We start from the raw sequence: 16,776 nt of genomic DNA on the forward strand, positions 1-16,776 counted from the left end.
TTGTAAAGTGATAATTAATATACTTATTTAGTGCGAATTATTCGTACGGGTATAGCGTATATATATTTAAAAATAGTAGCCGACATTAGACAAGGTCCCAACATTATGTAATGATGATGCAGATATTTTACCTTTCAAATGTATAAATTATTAAAACCATTATAATAAATATTGATGAAAATTTTGACGATAATCTAAAAAATAATCATTTAATATTATTATTTGAAAATGCGGTACGTTTTAAAAAAAGCTTGAATTTTAGTAATCTATACAAATAAATAAAATTGAAGTGTCTATTTGTAATATTAAAATAACCGCTTTTTACTAAATTCATATGTCCATCTCATTATTACCAAAATAACATTTTTTACAGTTTTTGTCCGTCTCTCTATCTGTCAGTCTGTTTGTTACGGCTAATCCGAAGCTTGACGGCACTTTCACTGGTTGGCTCAGATAGCTGATATAATAAGGAGTAACTTACGCTACTTTAATTTAAGATTTTTTTTTATAATTGCGAACTGAAGAATAATTATTTCATTAAATTTCACGCGGACGAAGCCGCGGGCATAGCTAGTTAATAATAAACTATTAACATACCATCCAATACTCTCGGTGTTGCAGGCATCTATAGGGAACAGTAACCGCTTATTTTCAGGCGTACCATACGCTGTTTTGGCATCCTTATGGTATATAAAAAAAATAACGTAACTCACCTCAGCGTGAACAGCTATAAGATTATTTATAATCTCATACACGTAGGGCCTCGCGTCGTCGACGATCGCGTCCGGGTCGATCTTGTGCCTTCCCATGTACATGCTGGGCTCTATCGTGCCCACAAGTGGGTCTCCCTTGTGCTCCAAGTACGTTTCAGCGATACTAGACTCCAAATTACTAAGAGCGTCTTTCGTTGTTTGTAGAGCGAGTACGGGTTTAGGGAATTCGAAACTGAAAAAAAAAGTTTATGACTTAAAATAAGTATAATAGTTTGTTTTTCCCATTTCTCATTTACAATAAAATATCTATCGCTTACAATGCTAATTTCTTTCTACATTATATCGCAAAAATATAAAAGTATGGTAAAGTACAAGCAAGAAAGCGTTAACGAAATACAACTAGAGTATCTGACTTGGTCACTTGTCCATCACTAATTTGGGCAGAAAAGTCGATTCTATTCTTCATAGCGAATTTCCTATAAGACTAGCCGAGTAGGTTTCAGGTAGATTCAGCAGGCGCTGCTGCCGGCGCGTGTGTGTGTGCCCGCGCCTGTCGCGTGTACCTCTCGAAGGCGGCGGCGAGGCGCGGCAGCGTGCGGCGGCGCGTGCACTGCGCGTTGGCGGCCGCGATGAGCAGGCGCTGCTGCCGGCGCGTGTGTGTGTGTGAGTGCGCCCGCGCCTGTCGCGTGTACCTCTCGAAGGCGGCGGCGAGGCGCGGCAGCGTGCGGCGGCGCGTGCACTGCGCGTTGGCGGCCGCGATGAGCAGGCGCTGCTGCCGGCGCGTGTGTGTGTGTGAGTGTGCCCGCGCCTGTCGCTGTACCTCTCGAAGGCGGCGGCGAGGCGCGGCAGCGTGCGGCGGCGCGTGCACTGCGCGTTGGCGGCCGCGATGAGCAGGCGCTGCTGCCAGCGCGCGCCCGCCTCGCGCTCGCCCAGCGGCTGGTCCAGCGCCACCGACAGGCTCGTCGTGTTGAAGTCCTGGCACATACCGCGTCGTTTCTTTTTTTATACAACTAGGTCGGCCAACAAGCGTACGACTCATCAGAGGGCAAGCGAAACGTAACCTTTAAACGCCTGCAATACCATAAGAATCGCAAGCACGTTACCAACCCAACCCCCGACCCTGCCCTGGAACTGTGGCCACCTTACTCACCACACAAACACAACACTATTTGAGTACAGTGTTTTTTAGCAGTGATGTGATAGTGTAAGATTGAGGTGCTTCCCCAGACATGCTGCTCTAGATTTTGAGCACGATATTATACACACCTGTACACCTGGACGATATTGCTATCTTAAAAATAAGGCCACTAATTACATATCTTTTTATTTCTTCACTTATTAATTTTTATATCTTGTATTCACTTCTAGTATGCACTAAAGTATATTTCATTCATTTATTCGATCAATGAAGCCGTGATAGATCAAGTAATTGTAGTAAGTTACCTGGTCATCATGCTGCAGGGCAAGTTCTTGTAGAACGCTGACGAAAGCAAGCAAGATCTGCTGGGTATGTTTCTGTAGAATGTTCAGAGGTTCGCTCCCTTCAGCAAACAGTGGTGTTTCCCGCCGGCCCGTCGCGTACACGCATTTGTGGATCGATGAGAGGGCATCAGTTAAATGCGTTTCCAGTAATTGTGGCTGAAAACATTACAAAATAATGATATAGGACATACTAAAAGACAAATTGATAACTAGAAACAAAATAGATGGATAAGATCCAGTTGGATAAGATGTACATCAGGATCTCAAACACGCAAAAAATAAAATCACGACAAACTTATGTATGGGCTTATACAAATGTTTATCTTGAACGGGGATCGAAACCGTCACCATTAAGTGCAACGGCAAGTTATCGCTGGAAAGTTTTTCAGTCTATTATTGAAACAAAAACTGTTATTCTAGCTAAACTAAAATAGGCATAAAATAATTAGTCCATAATATTGAATTTAGACTGACGTCACTTTATTCGACTTATTCTTAGCAAGCCCTTTCATTTGATACCCATATCGTAGAAGTGCATTGAAAATAACTAGTCCGCCATCTTGGATATGGCGCCATGTTAGATTTAGAATGACGTCACAAAGTTGACCATGCATTGTCATCCAAATTGAACTCGTATACAAAAATTCAGCTCAATTGGTTAAAGATGTCTGCTTCAAAATTAAGTTGTAAGATTACACCCGAACTACATACATACATTGCAAGTTAAATAAAAGCTTGTAAAAATATCTTTATTCAAATAGGCTTTAAAAGCACTTTCGAAATGTCGATTTTAATCAAATTTGCACACCGTATGCACTTTGATCCAACTTGAAAGATAGGCTATATTTTATTTTGAGATATATAATTATTATATTAAAGAAAAAATAAGGCAGTACGAAGTTCGCCGTGTCAACTAGTAATATATAAACTGTATTTTAAGTACATAATTAGTAATACCTTTGCATGAAATACAGCGTCACTGTGTCATCAATCTCTACAAATTACACAGTTATTCAAAGTTACCCTATTTTAGACACAATCAAAAAACACAAGAGTTCCAACTTGAACTCACCAGATCAGTGACAGCTCCATAATCTGAGAACTCTTGAATCTTCCAAGTCTCCTTGTCCACCAGACCCTTCACCCGCTTGTGAGCGCGCTGCAGAAACACCGTCATGCCATGGACACGATAGTCAAATATCACTTTCTCGACTACGCTCAGAGGCTGAAAATAAAATAATACAGAATTTTATTCTTAAGATAATCTTTGATACCTATCATTAAAGTGCTTATTTTAGAAACAGACGACAGTGTGTGTATGTTAAAGATATTTATTTATTATTATTTATATATTTACAACGGAGACATGAATTACGTTTGCAGCAGTCAGGAGGTCGAAAACAAACCAAATAATTTATAAGTATTCATTAATACTAAATTATTACAATTATTCTTAAGACTAACGACTACTTTATTATTATATATTATATAAAAAGTGACTGGAATAATTAAACAATTAATAAGTTAAAAATTAGAACAATGGGACATTGAAAGGCTAATGGAGAACTCGGCCAATATGGGAAACTCGTGAGGTGATCGCCTGAGAACATTACATCTGTTTGGTACGTCAGCATGTTCGTGGGCTCGTGGTTCCGTAACTCATGACGAGAAAACAAAACATAGTAAAGCAACATAAAATACAAACATCAGTTGTTAATTTGTTTGGTAAAATAACAAAATATACTCAGCAGCGATCGATAACATAATTATCGTTTACTAATTTTATAAAGAGATAGTATTGGATGTATTTTGAATTGTAATAGTAAAACGTCGAATAAGTTTCACTGTCACGGCCGGTGCTCGAGTGCAGGCGGGTGCAATCGGGTTTGTTCGGTTGTGTTCGGGTACGCTCGGGTGCACGTACCTGCGACGGCAAATCAAGCTTGATCAGCGACTCGTAGGCCTCGCGCAAGCTGCGCAGGTTGGCGAGCAGGCGCGCCCGGAGCGCGTCCGAGGGCGGCGCCGCGCCGCCCGCCAGCAGGCACGCGCGCGTGTGCTCCGAGAACTGCTGCACCGCCGCCGTTATCATCTCCTGCGGACCAAACGTATGCTCTACTCTACACTACTAACTTTTAACTGTATATAGACAAATCAGCATTTATTATAAATTCAAATTGACACATGAAACTATATTTAAAAAAAATTATGTGTTACAAATAAATAGGTAACTGAGGTTTAACTGAGGTAGGGCACAGCAGGAATTTCTCGTTCAAAATATGGAGCAGCCCGACTGGGGACTCGACCTTACAGAAGAACAGCTAAATAACACTGCTTTCAAGCAGTATTGCGTTCCTGTTGATAAGTAAGGTGACCAGAGCTCCTGGGGGGATTGGGGATTGGGTCGGCAACGCGCTTGCGATGCTTCTGGTGTTGCAGGCGTCTATAATCTACGGTAATCTCTTACCATCAGGTGAGCCGTACGCTTGTTTAGCTGAACTAGTGATATTTAAAAAAAAACAATTCACACTTTTACAATTAAGGTGGTACAAAGAAATGTATTAAGAATGAGTTAGATAACAGTATCTCAGATTAAGGCTAAGCGCGCACTGGCGGCCAGGCCACAGCGGCCAGTATTGCGACCAGGCCGCGAGTGTCGCGACCAGCCGCAAGCGTCACTCCCACGCCATAGCCCATAACGATATAATTTGAACACTCCGTAAACAGTAAAACATCTATCCGCGGCGACCAGTGCGCGCACACTAGCGCACGATCGTACAATTCTTCGAATCTCGATGGCCGCGGCGGCCGGCTGGCCGCAGGTACGCCGCAATGATCTCGTGTGTGCGCGCTCTATGATACGATGTACATACATTTCGCAGGCCGCCAGTGCGCGCTTAGGCTAAGAGCTCTGTCCTGGTGAAGAGCAGTGAGCACGCTGTAGCGAGTGAGCCGTCACCTTGAGGTCGGCGTGGCGCTGCGGCTCGGAAGGCGCGCCGGCCAGCTCGCCGGCGAAGTAGCGGCGCGCGAGCGGCCACAGCGCGTGCAGCTCGGCCGCCAGCGCGCCGCTCGCCGCCGCGCACCACGCGCCGCGCCCCGCGCTCCACGAGCCCTCGCTCTCCGCCTCCTTCGACTCCTTCGCCTTTCGTCTACCTTCGATATCGTATAATCATACTTTGAGACGATCCTCGGACAATAAATCCACCGACTAGATAATCCTATGCCCAGCAGTCGGTAGGAAATTCGAAATCCCGAGATCCCGGATCATTTTTCAGAATTCAAATCCCAGGATTACATCTGAAGAGTCCCGGGATTTTCGAGATTTTAATAAAATAATTTCTTATACGAGAGCGGGATGATAGGTAACTAGCCAGTGCTATTTAAAGTTAAAATTAAAAAAAATATATATGTCAGTTTTAAATTCATATCTCTGGCCACCTGTGTTTTAAATTTGAATTTGGTGGCAACTGAAAATTGGTTTGGTGAAAATTTTATTGATTTTTTTTTTCATTTGAAAATATATTTCGTCAACTGTTTTCAAAATGGATAAAATTGAACAAAGGGCGGTGATAAAGTTTCTTGGTATAAAGGGCATAAAGGGATAAGATCTCTATGAAGAGTTAAAGAATGTTTTGGGGGAATGTGCTCCTTCTTATGCCACAGTAAAAAACTGGGTGGCTGAGTTTAAACGTCGTACATGTGTCCAATGAAGACCGCCCCGGACGTCCAAAAAGCATCACGACTCCGGAAACGGTCGTGAAAGTACATGATATGGTTTTGGCAGATCGACGATTGAAGTTATCTGAAATAGCTGACACTACAGGTGTCTCAAAATAACGGGTACACCATATCCTAATTGAGGAATTAAATATGAAAAAGTTATCAGCCCGTTGGGTGCTGCGATTGCTTACGCACATTCAAAAAGGATTCGGGTGCAAAACTCAAAAGAATGTCTAGACCGTTTTCAGACTAATAAGGCCGATTTTTACGTCGATTTGTAACAACAGATGAAACATGGGTTCATCATTACAAGCCAGAATCAAAAATTCAATCAAAACAGTGGACTCAATCGGGATGCCCGGCTCCACAAAAAGCCATGGCTGTAAAGTCAGCTGGAAAAGTGATGGCTTCCGTCTTTTGGGATGCAGATGAGATCTTGATGACAGATTACCTTCCTAAAGGTCAAACATTTAATGGAGAATACTACGCTAATCTTCTAGATACGCTTCATCAATATATTTAGCAAAAACGGCCAGGTTTGGCGGAAAAAAAAATCATCTAATACCAAGACAACGCTAGCTCACACATATGTTAATGCCATGGCAAAAATCAACGAATTGAAGTATGATTTGCTGCCCCACCCACCTCGCCACCATATTCGCCTGATCTAGCGCCATCAGACTTCCACTTATTCCCTAAGCTCAATTTGCAGCAAATTATGAAGTCATAGCCGCTGTAGAGGAGTATTTTGCAAGCCTCGAAAGAAATCACACATGGTCACGAAGATGGAAAATAAGTGCGTAGAGGTTGGCGAAAAATAAAATTAATTTTATCACGGAAAGTTAAGTGTTTTCTTATTATGCTAGTTACTTATCATCCCACCTTGGTACATATTTTCTTAACCTATTAGAATTATAAAAAAAAAATAGTTCCGTTAGTTCTGTCAATACCCGGACATAGGAAAAACTAAACGCGCGCCCTGTTTTCACTTTTAATTTCTGAACTGATCAGACATTGACTTCTTTGTTATTTTTACGTTCTTATTTTCGCAATACAACATCCGTATACCGTTTCATATCTATTTAGGCGGTAGGTAACTGAGGTAGGACACAGCAGGAATTTCCTGCTCAAAATATGGAGCAGCCCGACTGGGGTAGTACCTCGACCTTACAGAAGACCACAGCAAAATAATACTGTTTTCAAGCAGTATTGTGTTCCTGTTGGTGAGTAAGGTGACCAGAGCTTCTGGGGGGGATTGGGGATTGGGTCGGCAACGCGCTTGCGATGCTTCTGGTGTTGCAAGTGTCTATAAGCTACGGTAATCGCTTACCTGATGGTATGGTCAGGTGAGCCGTACGCTTGTTTGCCGACCTAAAAAAAACATAAAAAAAAAAAAAAAAAAAGTTCCTCACGCACGGTAAACGCGCTTTTTGCGCTGATTCGTGGATAATAAGTAGCCTATATGTTACTTTATAACATCCTCTGTTTTCCAGTTTAGCCGGAGATAAGCCCGACCAAACAGAAACAGACAGACACGAAAAGTTTAAAACTCTTAACATTTTTGAATATCATATCAAAAATTGACCGCTCCAGCGGGGTTCGAACCCGCGTCTCCGACGTACCGTGTCGGCGCTCTAGCCAATTAAGCTATGGAACGATACACCCGCTCGAGCGAAATTTTCGATATGATAATTTTAAATTACGGTTTAAGCGAACCGTGGCGCCGTCTATAGTGAGCTCTTTACAGAAACCCGTAACTATTCAAAGTTTCATATTACAATGAAAATCTTTGACAGGAGACGACACCGTGCTATTTTTAATATCTAAGATTTTTATTTTTGTGTTACCCACATTAGGAATTCTAAACATTTTTGAATATCATATCAAAAATTGACCGCTCCAGCGGGGTTCGAACCCGCGTCTCCGACGTACCGTGTCGGCGCTCTAGCCAATTAAGCTATGGAACGATACACCCGCTCGAGCGAAATTTTCGATATGATAATTTTAAATTACGGTTTAAGCGAACCGTGGCGCCGTCTATAGTGAGCTCTTTACAGAAACCCGTAACTATTCGCTTAAACCGTAATTTAAAATTATCATATCGAAAATTTCGCTCGAGCGGGTGTATCGTTCCATAGCTTAATTGGCTAGAGCGCCGACACGGTACGTCGGAGACGCGGGTTCGAACCCCGCTGGAGCGGTCAATTTTTGATATGATATTCAAAAATGTTTAGAATTCCTAATGTGGGTAACACAAAAATAAAAATCTTAGATATTAAAAATAGCACGGTGTCGTCTCCTGTCAAAGATTTTCATTGTAATATGAAACTTTGAATAGTTACGGGTTTCTGTAAAGAGCTCACTATAGACGGCGCCACGGTTCGCTTAAACCGTAATTTAAAATTATCATATCGAAAATTTCGCTCGAGCGGGTGTATCGTTCCATAGCTTAATTGGCTAGAGCGCCGACACGGTACGTCGGAGACGCGGGTTCGAACCCCGCTGGAGCGGTCAATTTTTGATATGATATTCAAAAATGTTTAGAATTCCTAATGTGGGTAACACAAAAATAAAAATCTTAGATATTAAAAATAGCACGGTGTCGTCTCCTGTCAAAGATTTTCATTGTAATATGAAACTTTGAATAGTTACGGGTTTCTGTAAAGAGCTCACTATAGACGGCGCCACGGTTCGCTTAAACCGTAATTTAAAATTATCATATCGAAAATTTCGCTCGAGCGGGTGTATCGTTCCATAGCTTAATTGGCTAGAGCGCCGACACGGTACGTCGGAGACGCGGGTTCGAACCCCGCTGGAGCGGTCAATTTTTGATATGATATTCAAAAATGTTTAGAATTCCTAATGTGGGTAACACAAAAATAAAAATCTTAGATATTAAAAATAGCACGGTGTCGTCTCCTGTCAAAGATTTTCATTGTAATATGAAACTTTGAATAGTTACGGGTTTCTGTAAAGAGCTCACTATAGACGGCGCCACGGTTCGCTTAAACCGTAATTTAAAATTATCATATCGAAAATTTCGCTCGAGCGGGTGTATCGTTCCATAGCTTAATTGGCTAGAGCGCCGACACGGTACGTCGGAGACGCGGGTTCGAACCCCGCTGGAGCGGTCAATTTTTGATATGATATTCAAAAATGTTTAGAATTCCTAATGTGGGTAACACAAAAATAAAAATCTTAGATATTAAAAATAGCACGGTGTCGTCTCCTGTCAAAGATTTTCATTGTAATATGAAACTTTGAATAGTTACGGGTTTCTGTAAAGAGCTCACTATAGACGGCGCCACGGTTCGCTTAAACCGTAATTTAAAATTATCATATCGAAAATTTCGCTCGAGCGGGTGTATCGTTCCATAGCTTAATTGGCTAGAGCGCCGACACGGTACGTCGGAGACGCGGGTTCGAACCCCGCTGGAGCGGTCAATTTTTGATATGATATTCAAAAATGTTTAGAATTCCTAATGTGGGTAACACAAAAATAAAAATCTTAGATATTAAAAATAGCACGGTGTCGTCTCCTGTCAAAGATTTTCATTGTAATATGAAACTTTGAATAGTTACGGGTTTCTGTAAAGAGCTCACTATAGACGGCGCCACGGTTCGCTTAAACCGTAATTTAAAATTATCATATCGAAAATTTCGCTCGAGCGGGTGTATCGTTCCATAGCTTAATTGGCTAGAGCGCCGACACGGTACGTCGGAGACGCGGGTTCGAACCCCGCTGGAGCGGTCAATTTTTGATATGATATTCAAAAATGTTTAGAATTCCTAATGTGGGTAACACAAAAATAAAAATCTTAGATATTTAAAACTCTTTGTTAGCGGTTTGATATCGTGTATATAAGTAAATAACTATATGCATTTAAAAAACACATTTATTTAAAAATCATAGACAGACTAGATAAATATGATTACAATTTCAAAAGTCTGAATAAAAACTGATTTTTATGTGTTTTTAACCCTTTTTTGTAAAATTTAAAATCTGGGGATTAAAAAAATAGGCCGGTTTGTTATTCTCTAGCAGTGGGACATCTATGGCTGTTACAGTGTAAAATAGTTACACTTAATTAAAAATAAATTAATTAATCTTTCATTAAGAATGACACATTATATAATATACCTTTCTCCCCTGACTCCTGTTCCTCTTTTTGTTTAAAGTGATCCCGCACTTTATTCATTAAATTCATGAGGTATTCCTTCCGTGTAATTATTGCTGTCCAAGCAGCGTCACCCTCCCAATTCAAACTAATTAGTAGCCTGTAATAAAATAAATATAACCTAAAAATATTCCCTTGTATATTCCAAAAAAGTTTTTTTTTTTCAATATATTTACAATAACAACAAAATATTTTTATTAATCTTTTGTATACATACCTTATATACTTGGTCTGCTCTTGAACATTAATAGGCATAGTTTTCATTCTAGTGTATAAATTCTGTTTTAAATCTTCTATCTTCTTATCGATTTCACCGAGTATTTTTTGAAATAGCTGCAATTGACAAAAAGTTTTATTTTATTGAGTTGTTAAGAATAATAATTAGCATTTGTAATACCTCTAATTCTACAGCCCCAATTTAAAACGGTGATCCCACAACATAAATAAAAACTAGACTATGACAAAGATTTGTATTGTCTATATACAAACACTTGTCATTTACAAAGACTAACCCACAACGACCCCCCCTATTATCCTATATTTATCCGTAATTCTTGTGCTGTGCCGTTGCATATTTTTATTATTACCCGACTGCCAAGGAAGGGTTATGTTTTTCGCGCGTATCTTGTATGTATGTATATAATATTTTTTACTACCTCATATTTCCAGAACCACTGAACGGATTTACATAATTGAGGTATCGTTAGGTTCGTCTTAGCTGCCCAAGTGTTCTTAGATAGGTGACATTAAAAAAAATCAAACATGGTGGCTGTGCGAAGCCACTGTATTTAATGAAAAAAAAATTTTTTTCTCGAATACTACAATATGGGTATCAAATTAAAGGGCACAATACAAGGATTTTAAAAAGGTATATCATGATTATTATACTTGTAGTGGGGTTACATTGATTAATTTTAAAGTACCTTAACATCAGTATTTCCAAACAAATTTTTCACTCTCGTGTAATCATTGACCACCAAATCATATTCCTTCTTCTTTATATTCTTATCAATCGACGCAGGTAGTTGGAAGAGAAACTTGTGACGCGTGAGAAGTGACAGTGCTTCTCGAGTTTTATCTGCATTCTCTTTTCGTGACAGAATCTCAGAAAACAATGAATCGGCGAGGGATATTGACTCTGAAATTAATTAATTCTTATTACGAATTAAGTAAGATATATTTTACAATATAAGTATATTAGATGATTTTATCAAAATATAGATGGTCGATTGACTATTATTTGCAAAAAATTAATCTTTTGTAAATAGTATGCTATATGACTTTTACTATAAAAAGGGTTGACTAACCAGCAATTTTTATTGCTTTATATTTGGAACTATACTCTTAAAAAAACTGTTTTTTGAATTTTATTCTGGACAATTACCTCTTTTATTTATTCTTACCTTCTATATTCATCATATTATCTTCTATTCAATAGAAATAAAAATTTTAAGTACATTTCATATCAATATTTATATTTATATAGGATTAAATTTTATTTTCTATATAATATCAAAGAGAATAATAACTTAGACCTACATATTATTGAATTTTTTTTTTTTCTATATAATCAGTAGATAATACAAACCTTCAATAGCGGCTTGCAAGCTAGGCAGGGGCTCCTTGCCATTCTTTCTCTGATCATCTTCATACATATTTTTCAACAAAACCAGTCTATCTAATTGATCCATGACTGCACCTGTATTTGCTTTAAGGAAACTCAACTGCCCTTCTTTTTGACCTTCCACCTAAAAGTATGATTAAACATTATTACAAGTTTGTCCTATTAACATTTTCTTTTTGGCATTATAAACTTATCCCAAAAATTATGTGAAGAAAGAGTTACTTTTTCTTATTAAAAAGTCATTAATATTATTTTTTTAAACTGCATATGTTCTATGTAAGTGTATTTCACCAAGACATTATAGTTTTTAACCAACCAAACTAACTAGTAAAAGGATAGCTTCGTTGTTTATGAACCGATTTTAATCATTCTTTTTTTTATTGGAAAGCAGATATCCCAAGTATGGTACCATGATAAGGAAACCAGGATCTGATGATGGGATCCCAGAGAAATCGGGGGAAACCCTCGAAAATCGTAGTGACAACTAGTGCATTTGTTCATTTGTTTCGTCTACTTACGTTTACATCTTACTTTACGTTACTTGTCCATGTATTTGAAGTCGGTTTTTTTTTGTTTGCGAGCAAACACAATTATTATGTAGTATTAGTATAACATTAATTGTTTTTCGTAAATTTTAATTATTTCTGCTATAAAAATATCTTAAGCTGATAAATTGCATATTTAATAACAAGAAATTATTACCTTTCTCTGTAGGAAAACCATTCCAGCTTTTAAATCTTCAAATGATGTATTACTATGATGCTCCAAGAGATACCAGCCTGGTTGGAAATTTTCATCACACAGTTTTCCAGAACTAGAATGGAGTTTAAATAAAAATAACAACAATTTCATGCATAAAATAAAACTGGTTAGAAATAAAATTGTATACAGGAATACTTTAATTTATCCTCCCAAACTTGTGTTAATCTAGACAGAAGAATTATTTTATATGTACTTCATAATAAAGTACATATGTGTCTAACTCAGCTGGCTTTTACCTAAAACATAAGTTCAGTTGCCTAACTTAGGAACTATGCCGTTGTTGTTGTTTTTAGCTGTGTTTATATGTTAATAACATATGATATTTTCTAATTTTTACTTATCACATATTATATACTTATAAGGATAAATTTCTTACCCATCTGGAAATAGTTCATTTAGTTCATCTTCAGGGAACTTGCAGTCATCCCCCTCAGTTGACAAGCCAAGTGGATCAGGAGGGGTATAGGCAGTGGGAGACATTGGACGTCGACCCCAAGGTAATGAAGGAGGAGCGGCTTCCTCTACCCATACTGCACTTTCCTTCACAGGTCCTATAGACTCGTGATACCCTACAAATGTAAATATTATAGTTTAATTTATACAAAATTTTAATGTACTGCTTTTGCCACTTTACAGTACATGCAGCTACACAGTATTGCTTTACAGCTACACAGTATTGCTTTACAGTACATATATAAATTGCTTTACAGTACTTCTGGTTGCAAAACACTTATATATAACAACTTTTATCTTCTATTCTATCTATTTGTTCTTTATTTTGGTGTACGACAATGTTTTTCACTATAACTATTACTTTTACTGTACGTACAAATTCTAAAGAAGACTTTTCAATTTATACAATTTTCCATTAAATACAAGACAAAATTGTTTTTTATACAAATGCTGGCTGACTTAATATTTAAAGAAATGAAATTCCAATTAAAAACAAACCTCTAAACTGAACAGTTGATGTTCCTTCACCACCAGATCTTGTGGTAACAATGATATCACCACGGCCCTTACAGGGACCAGATCTCGCAACAATTTTATTCTTACTTTTCCATTCTGCAGACAGTAGGCATTCACACCCACAGATTTTCAACCCTACAATAGACAGACAGTAAGTTACACAGATATATTATGGTATTGTGTAATATGGTATGGTACAGATATATTATATGATTCTACAAATTTATTCAGGTAGAATTCAAATTCCTAAAAAATTATTCCAAGTTTATATATATAATATGTAAAAAATAGCTTTATAAACAAGTTTACTATCAATTGTTGTTGTAGGTGAAATTAAGGAAAAGAGTGCTCGACAGATTTTGAAAGTTTAAGTGTAAAGTTAACAATGTTTTAAAATTTACCTAATAATTCTACTTAAATAAATTATTACTATTACCAAAAAAATAATATATTAGACTCGAACTTACCGATTAAGTCCGTAGCACTGGTACCCAAAAACTCCCCTCTTATAGTTACTCTAGTTCCAGGAGGTCCTTCCTTTGGAGAAATACCAGTAACTACAGGTGGTGGACCCATAATGGCTCAATATACGTTTTTACTTTATTAATAAAAAAATTGCTTACTTTAAAATTATGGGCATCGAATATTTAAACATAAACAATAAATCCAAGAATCATTTAATAACAATGTCAAAAAAACTGCTGTCAAATTGTCAATTTGACACAATTTTATGTTGTTGTTTTAAAATTTATCCCCAATAGGGAAAGGCAAAGGACTATAATCCATACAGCCTAGTCTGAATTTGTAAGTTTCGTTCTGATATATCAAAAGGCCGGAGCCAAGTCTGAAGTAACTTTATTGTTCTTCTGATTCGATGACTGGTAGAGTAAGGCCGAAACCAAGTCTGAAATTTCATATTTTCGTCTACTCTTCTTTGTCTATAAGTGATAGGCGAGGTCGAAACCAAGTCTGTAATAGGCCGAAGCCTGAAATATCAAAATAAAATTTCACATCCGATGAATGAAGGTCCTGATCCTGTTTCAAATATCATTGATAGTATTGCAAATAAATTCAAATATACTAGTATAGTTATCCAAATTAGTCAATAAATCTTGTGTATTGCGCGGGACATTTTTTGGTCCAGAAGTTGATAACAAGTTGGCTATAAATAAGAGGCGTTCCAGATTAAAAGCGGAGCATTCAAAAAATATGTGATCTAAAGACTGTGTAGAGTTGTTGGTGCAATGTGGGCAAACGGGCGATGAGATGATACGCATACGATTCAAATGTGCATTAAATCTGCAATGTCCAAATCTCAAGCGGCATAGTATTGTATAATATTTTCTGCTTCTATGTTGATGCGATTTAGTAAACCAAGGACTTTTTCCAATATCTTGATTTATCTGAGCATACCAAGATCCTTTTCTTAACAAGGTTTGTCGCCAAAGATCACGCCAATCAGATAGGATTTTTGATTTAATAGCAACTAATAGATCAGTGTATGGTACGGCAACATTCTCATCAACAGGGCTGCCGCTGTCACTGTCAACAATTGAACGTGCCAGAAAGTCCACATGTTCATTTCCCCTTACTCCTATATGTGAAGGTGTCCACAATAATTTGATGTTGTAGTTTCTTCTGGATAGTTGATAAAGGAGATGTCTTATTTCTAAAATGATGAAGTTTGTATTAGCACTGAATTGATAATTATCTAAAGCCTTTAGAACGCTCATACTGTCAGTAATGATCAGCCAATATTGATTAGTTTGTTTTTTAATGAATTCTAGGGCAGCAGTAATTGCTAGAGCTTCAGCTGTAAATATTGATATCTCCTTTTTCAATCTGACGCCTTGGCCAAACTTCAGATGAGGTACATAATAGGCCATGGAAACATTTATATCATTTTTTGATCCATCTGTGTAAACTTGTTTGAACTTATCAGAGTATTGTGCTATGAGGTTGTAAACTTCCTGGCGCTCTTTTAGCTTATGGTCAATAATAATATCGATTTGATTAATAAGACAGTCAAACTCCTTTTCGTAACACATCCAATTGCTAGAACTGTGTATTTTGTGTTGGTTATTTAGATTTAACATGAATGAATATTCGAAGAGAATAAATGGGTTATTAGAAGTTAATGGAGCATTTACAGGATATTTACTATGTAAGTAATTAAGCTTTTTAATTAGAGGATGATTACTAATGGAAAACAGTTTTAGCAAAAAACAGTATTTCAAATATTTAAATCTAAGGTGTAAAGGGGAAATGTTGCACTCGACCTGTAACGAATTAATTGGGGTTGTTTTCATGGCGCCAGTGATAAGTCTCAGGCTGTGATTTTGAATAATATTTAATTTGTTAACCAACTTGTCATTAGCAGAAAAACATAGAAATCCATATTCAAAATGACTGCGTACAAGAGATTTATATAGGGTAAGAAGGATTTTTGGATCAGAACCCCAATATGTTTTTGCAAGAGACTTTAAAATATTAAGAGCCTTAAGAGCTCTATCAACTATGTGGTCTACATATTTGTTCCATGATAAGTTATTCATGAATATAACACCTAAAAATTTAACTTCATTTGTGATAAGAAGAGATATATTATTATAGTTTATTTTAATTCTTTCAGACCCTACTTTATTAAAAACTATGACTTTAGACTTTTCAAAGCTAATGTCCAATGCAAGATAATTAAAATAAGAATTTAATTTAACTAAAGCTTCGTTTAACTTAAGATTTAGGGTAGTTATATTATTACTAGAACAATAGACTACCAAATCATCAGCAAACTGTAAATTGTATATATGAGAGCCTAGAATTAAGTTTAATCTATGTATATAAAGTGTGAAAATCAATGGACTCAAAATGCTACCTTGACATGTACCTTTATGAGAAAGCCTTGGACCAATAAGTCTATTATTATACTTAACAAATACCTTCCTACTGTGCAAAAAATTAAAAATCCATTGTATAACTTTTACAGGTAAACCAATCGCAGCTAATTCCGTGGATAGAATATGATGGTTAACATTATTAAAGGCTCCAACTACATCGAAGAAAACTCCAGCGAGAGCTTGCTTTGATTGTATAGCATTATAAATATCAAGATGTAAGTGAGCAATGCTCTCCCTTGAAGACCTGCCTCTTCTAAAACCAAACTGATTAGAAGGTAAAATATGATTAGACTCTATGAAATGTTCCAATCTTTGTTTTAAAAGTTGTTCAAATATTTTTCCCATGCAAGAAGTCAATGCTATAGGTCTATATGAATCAAAGTTAAACTTGTCCTTGTTGGGTTTTAAGATAGGTACTAAACAATCAACCTTCC

General features: G+C 37.3%; 1 protein-coding gene across 1 annotated transcript in view; it reads right to left on the bottom strand.

The window, feature by feature from the left end:
• LOC123663516 (exocyst complex component 2) overlaps positions 1-14,110 on the bottom strand; it is a 19,864-nt gene extending 5,754 nt beyond the window's left edge. Inside the window, exons 1-14 of the mRNA XM_045598193.1 lie at positions 13,913-14,110; positions 13,428-13,580; positions 12,853-13,045; positions 12,417-12,528; positions 11,679-11,838; positions 11,014-11,228; positions 10,308-10,423; positions 10,054-10,190; positions 5,152-5,345; positions 4,120-4,287; positions 3,268-3,420; positions 2,157-2,351; positions 1,534-1,688; positions 714-945 (exon numbers count right to left, since the gene is read on the bottom strand). Coding sequence (XP_045454149.1) covers positions 714-945; positions 1,534-1,688; positions 2,157-2,351; positions 3,268-3,420; positions 4,120-4,287; positions 5,152-5,345; positions 10,054-10,190; positions 10,308-10,423; positions 11,014-11,228; positions 11,679-11,838; positions 12,417-12,528; positions 12,853-13,045; positions 13,428-13,580; positions 13,913-14,021 — 2,292 coding nt within the window. The 5' untranslated portion in view covers positions 14,022-14,110. The remainder of the gene's footprint in view (positions 1-713; positions 946-1,533; positions 1,689-2,156; positions 2,352-3,267; positions 3,421-4,119; positions 4,288-5,151; positions 5,346-10,053; positions 10,191-10,307; positions 10,424-11,013; positions 11,229-11,678; positions 11,839-12,416; positions 12,529-12,852; positions 13,046-13,427; positions 13,581-13,912) is intronic.
• Between the last annotated feature and the right edge of the window lie 2,666 nt (positions 14,111-16,776).

The sequence above is a fragment of the Melitaea cinxia genome, chromosome 2 (assembly GCF_905220565.1).
Source record: "Melitaea cinxia chromosome 2, ilMelCinx1.1, whole genome shotgun sequence".
Lineage (NCBI taxonomy): Eukaryota > Metazoa > Arthropoda > Insecta > Lepidoptera > Nymphalidae > Melitaea > Melitaea cinxia.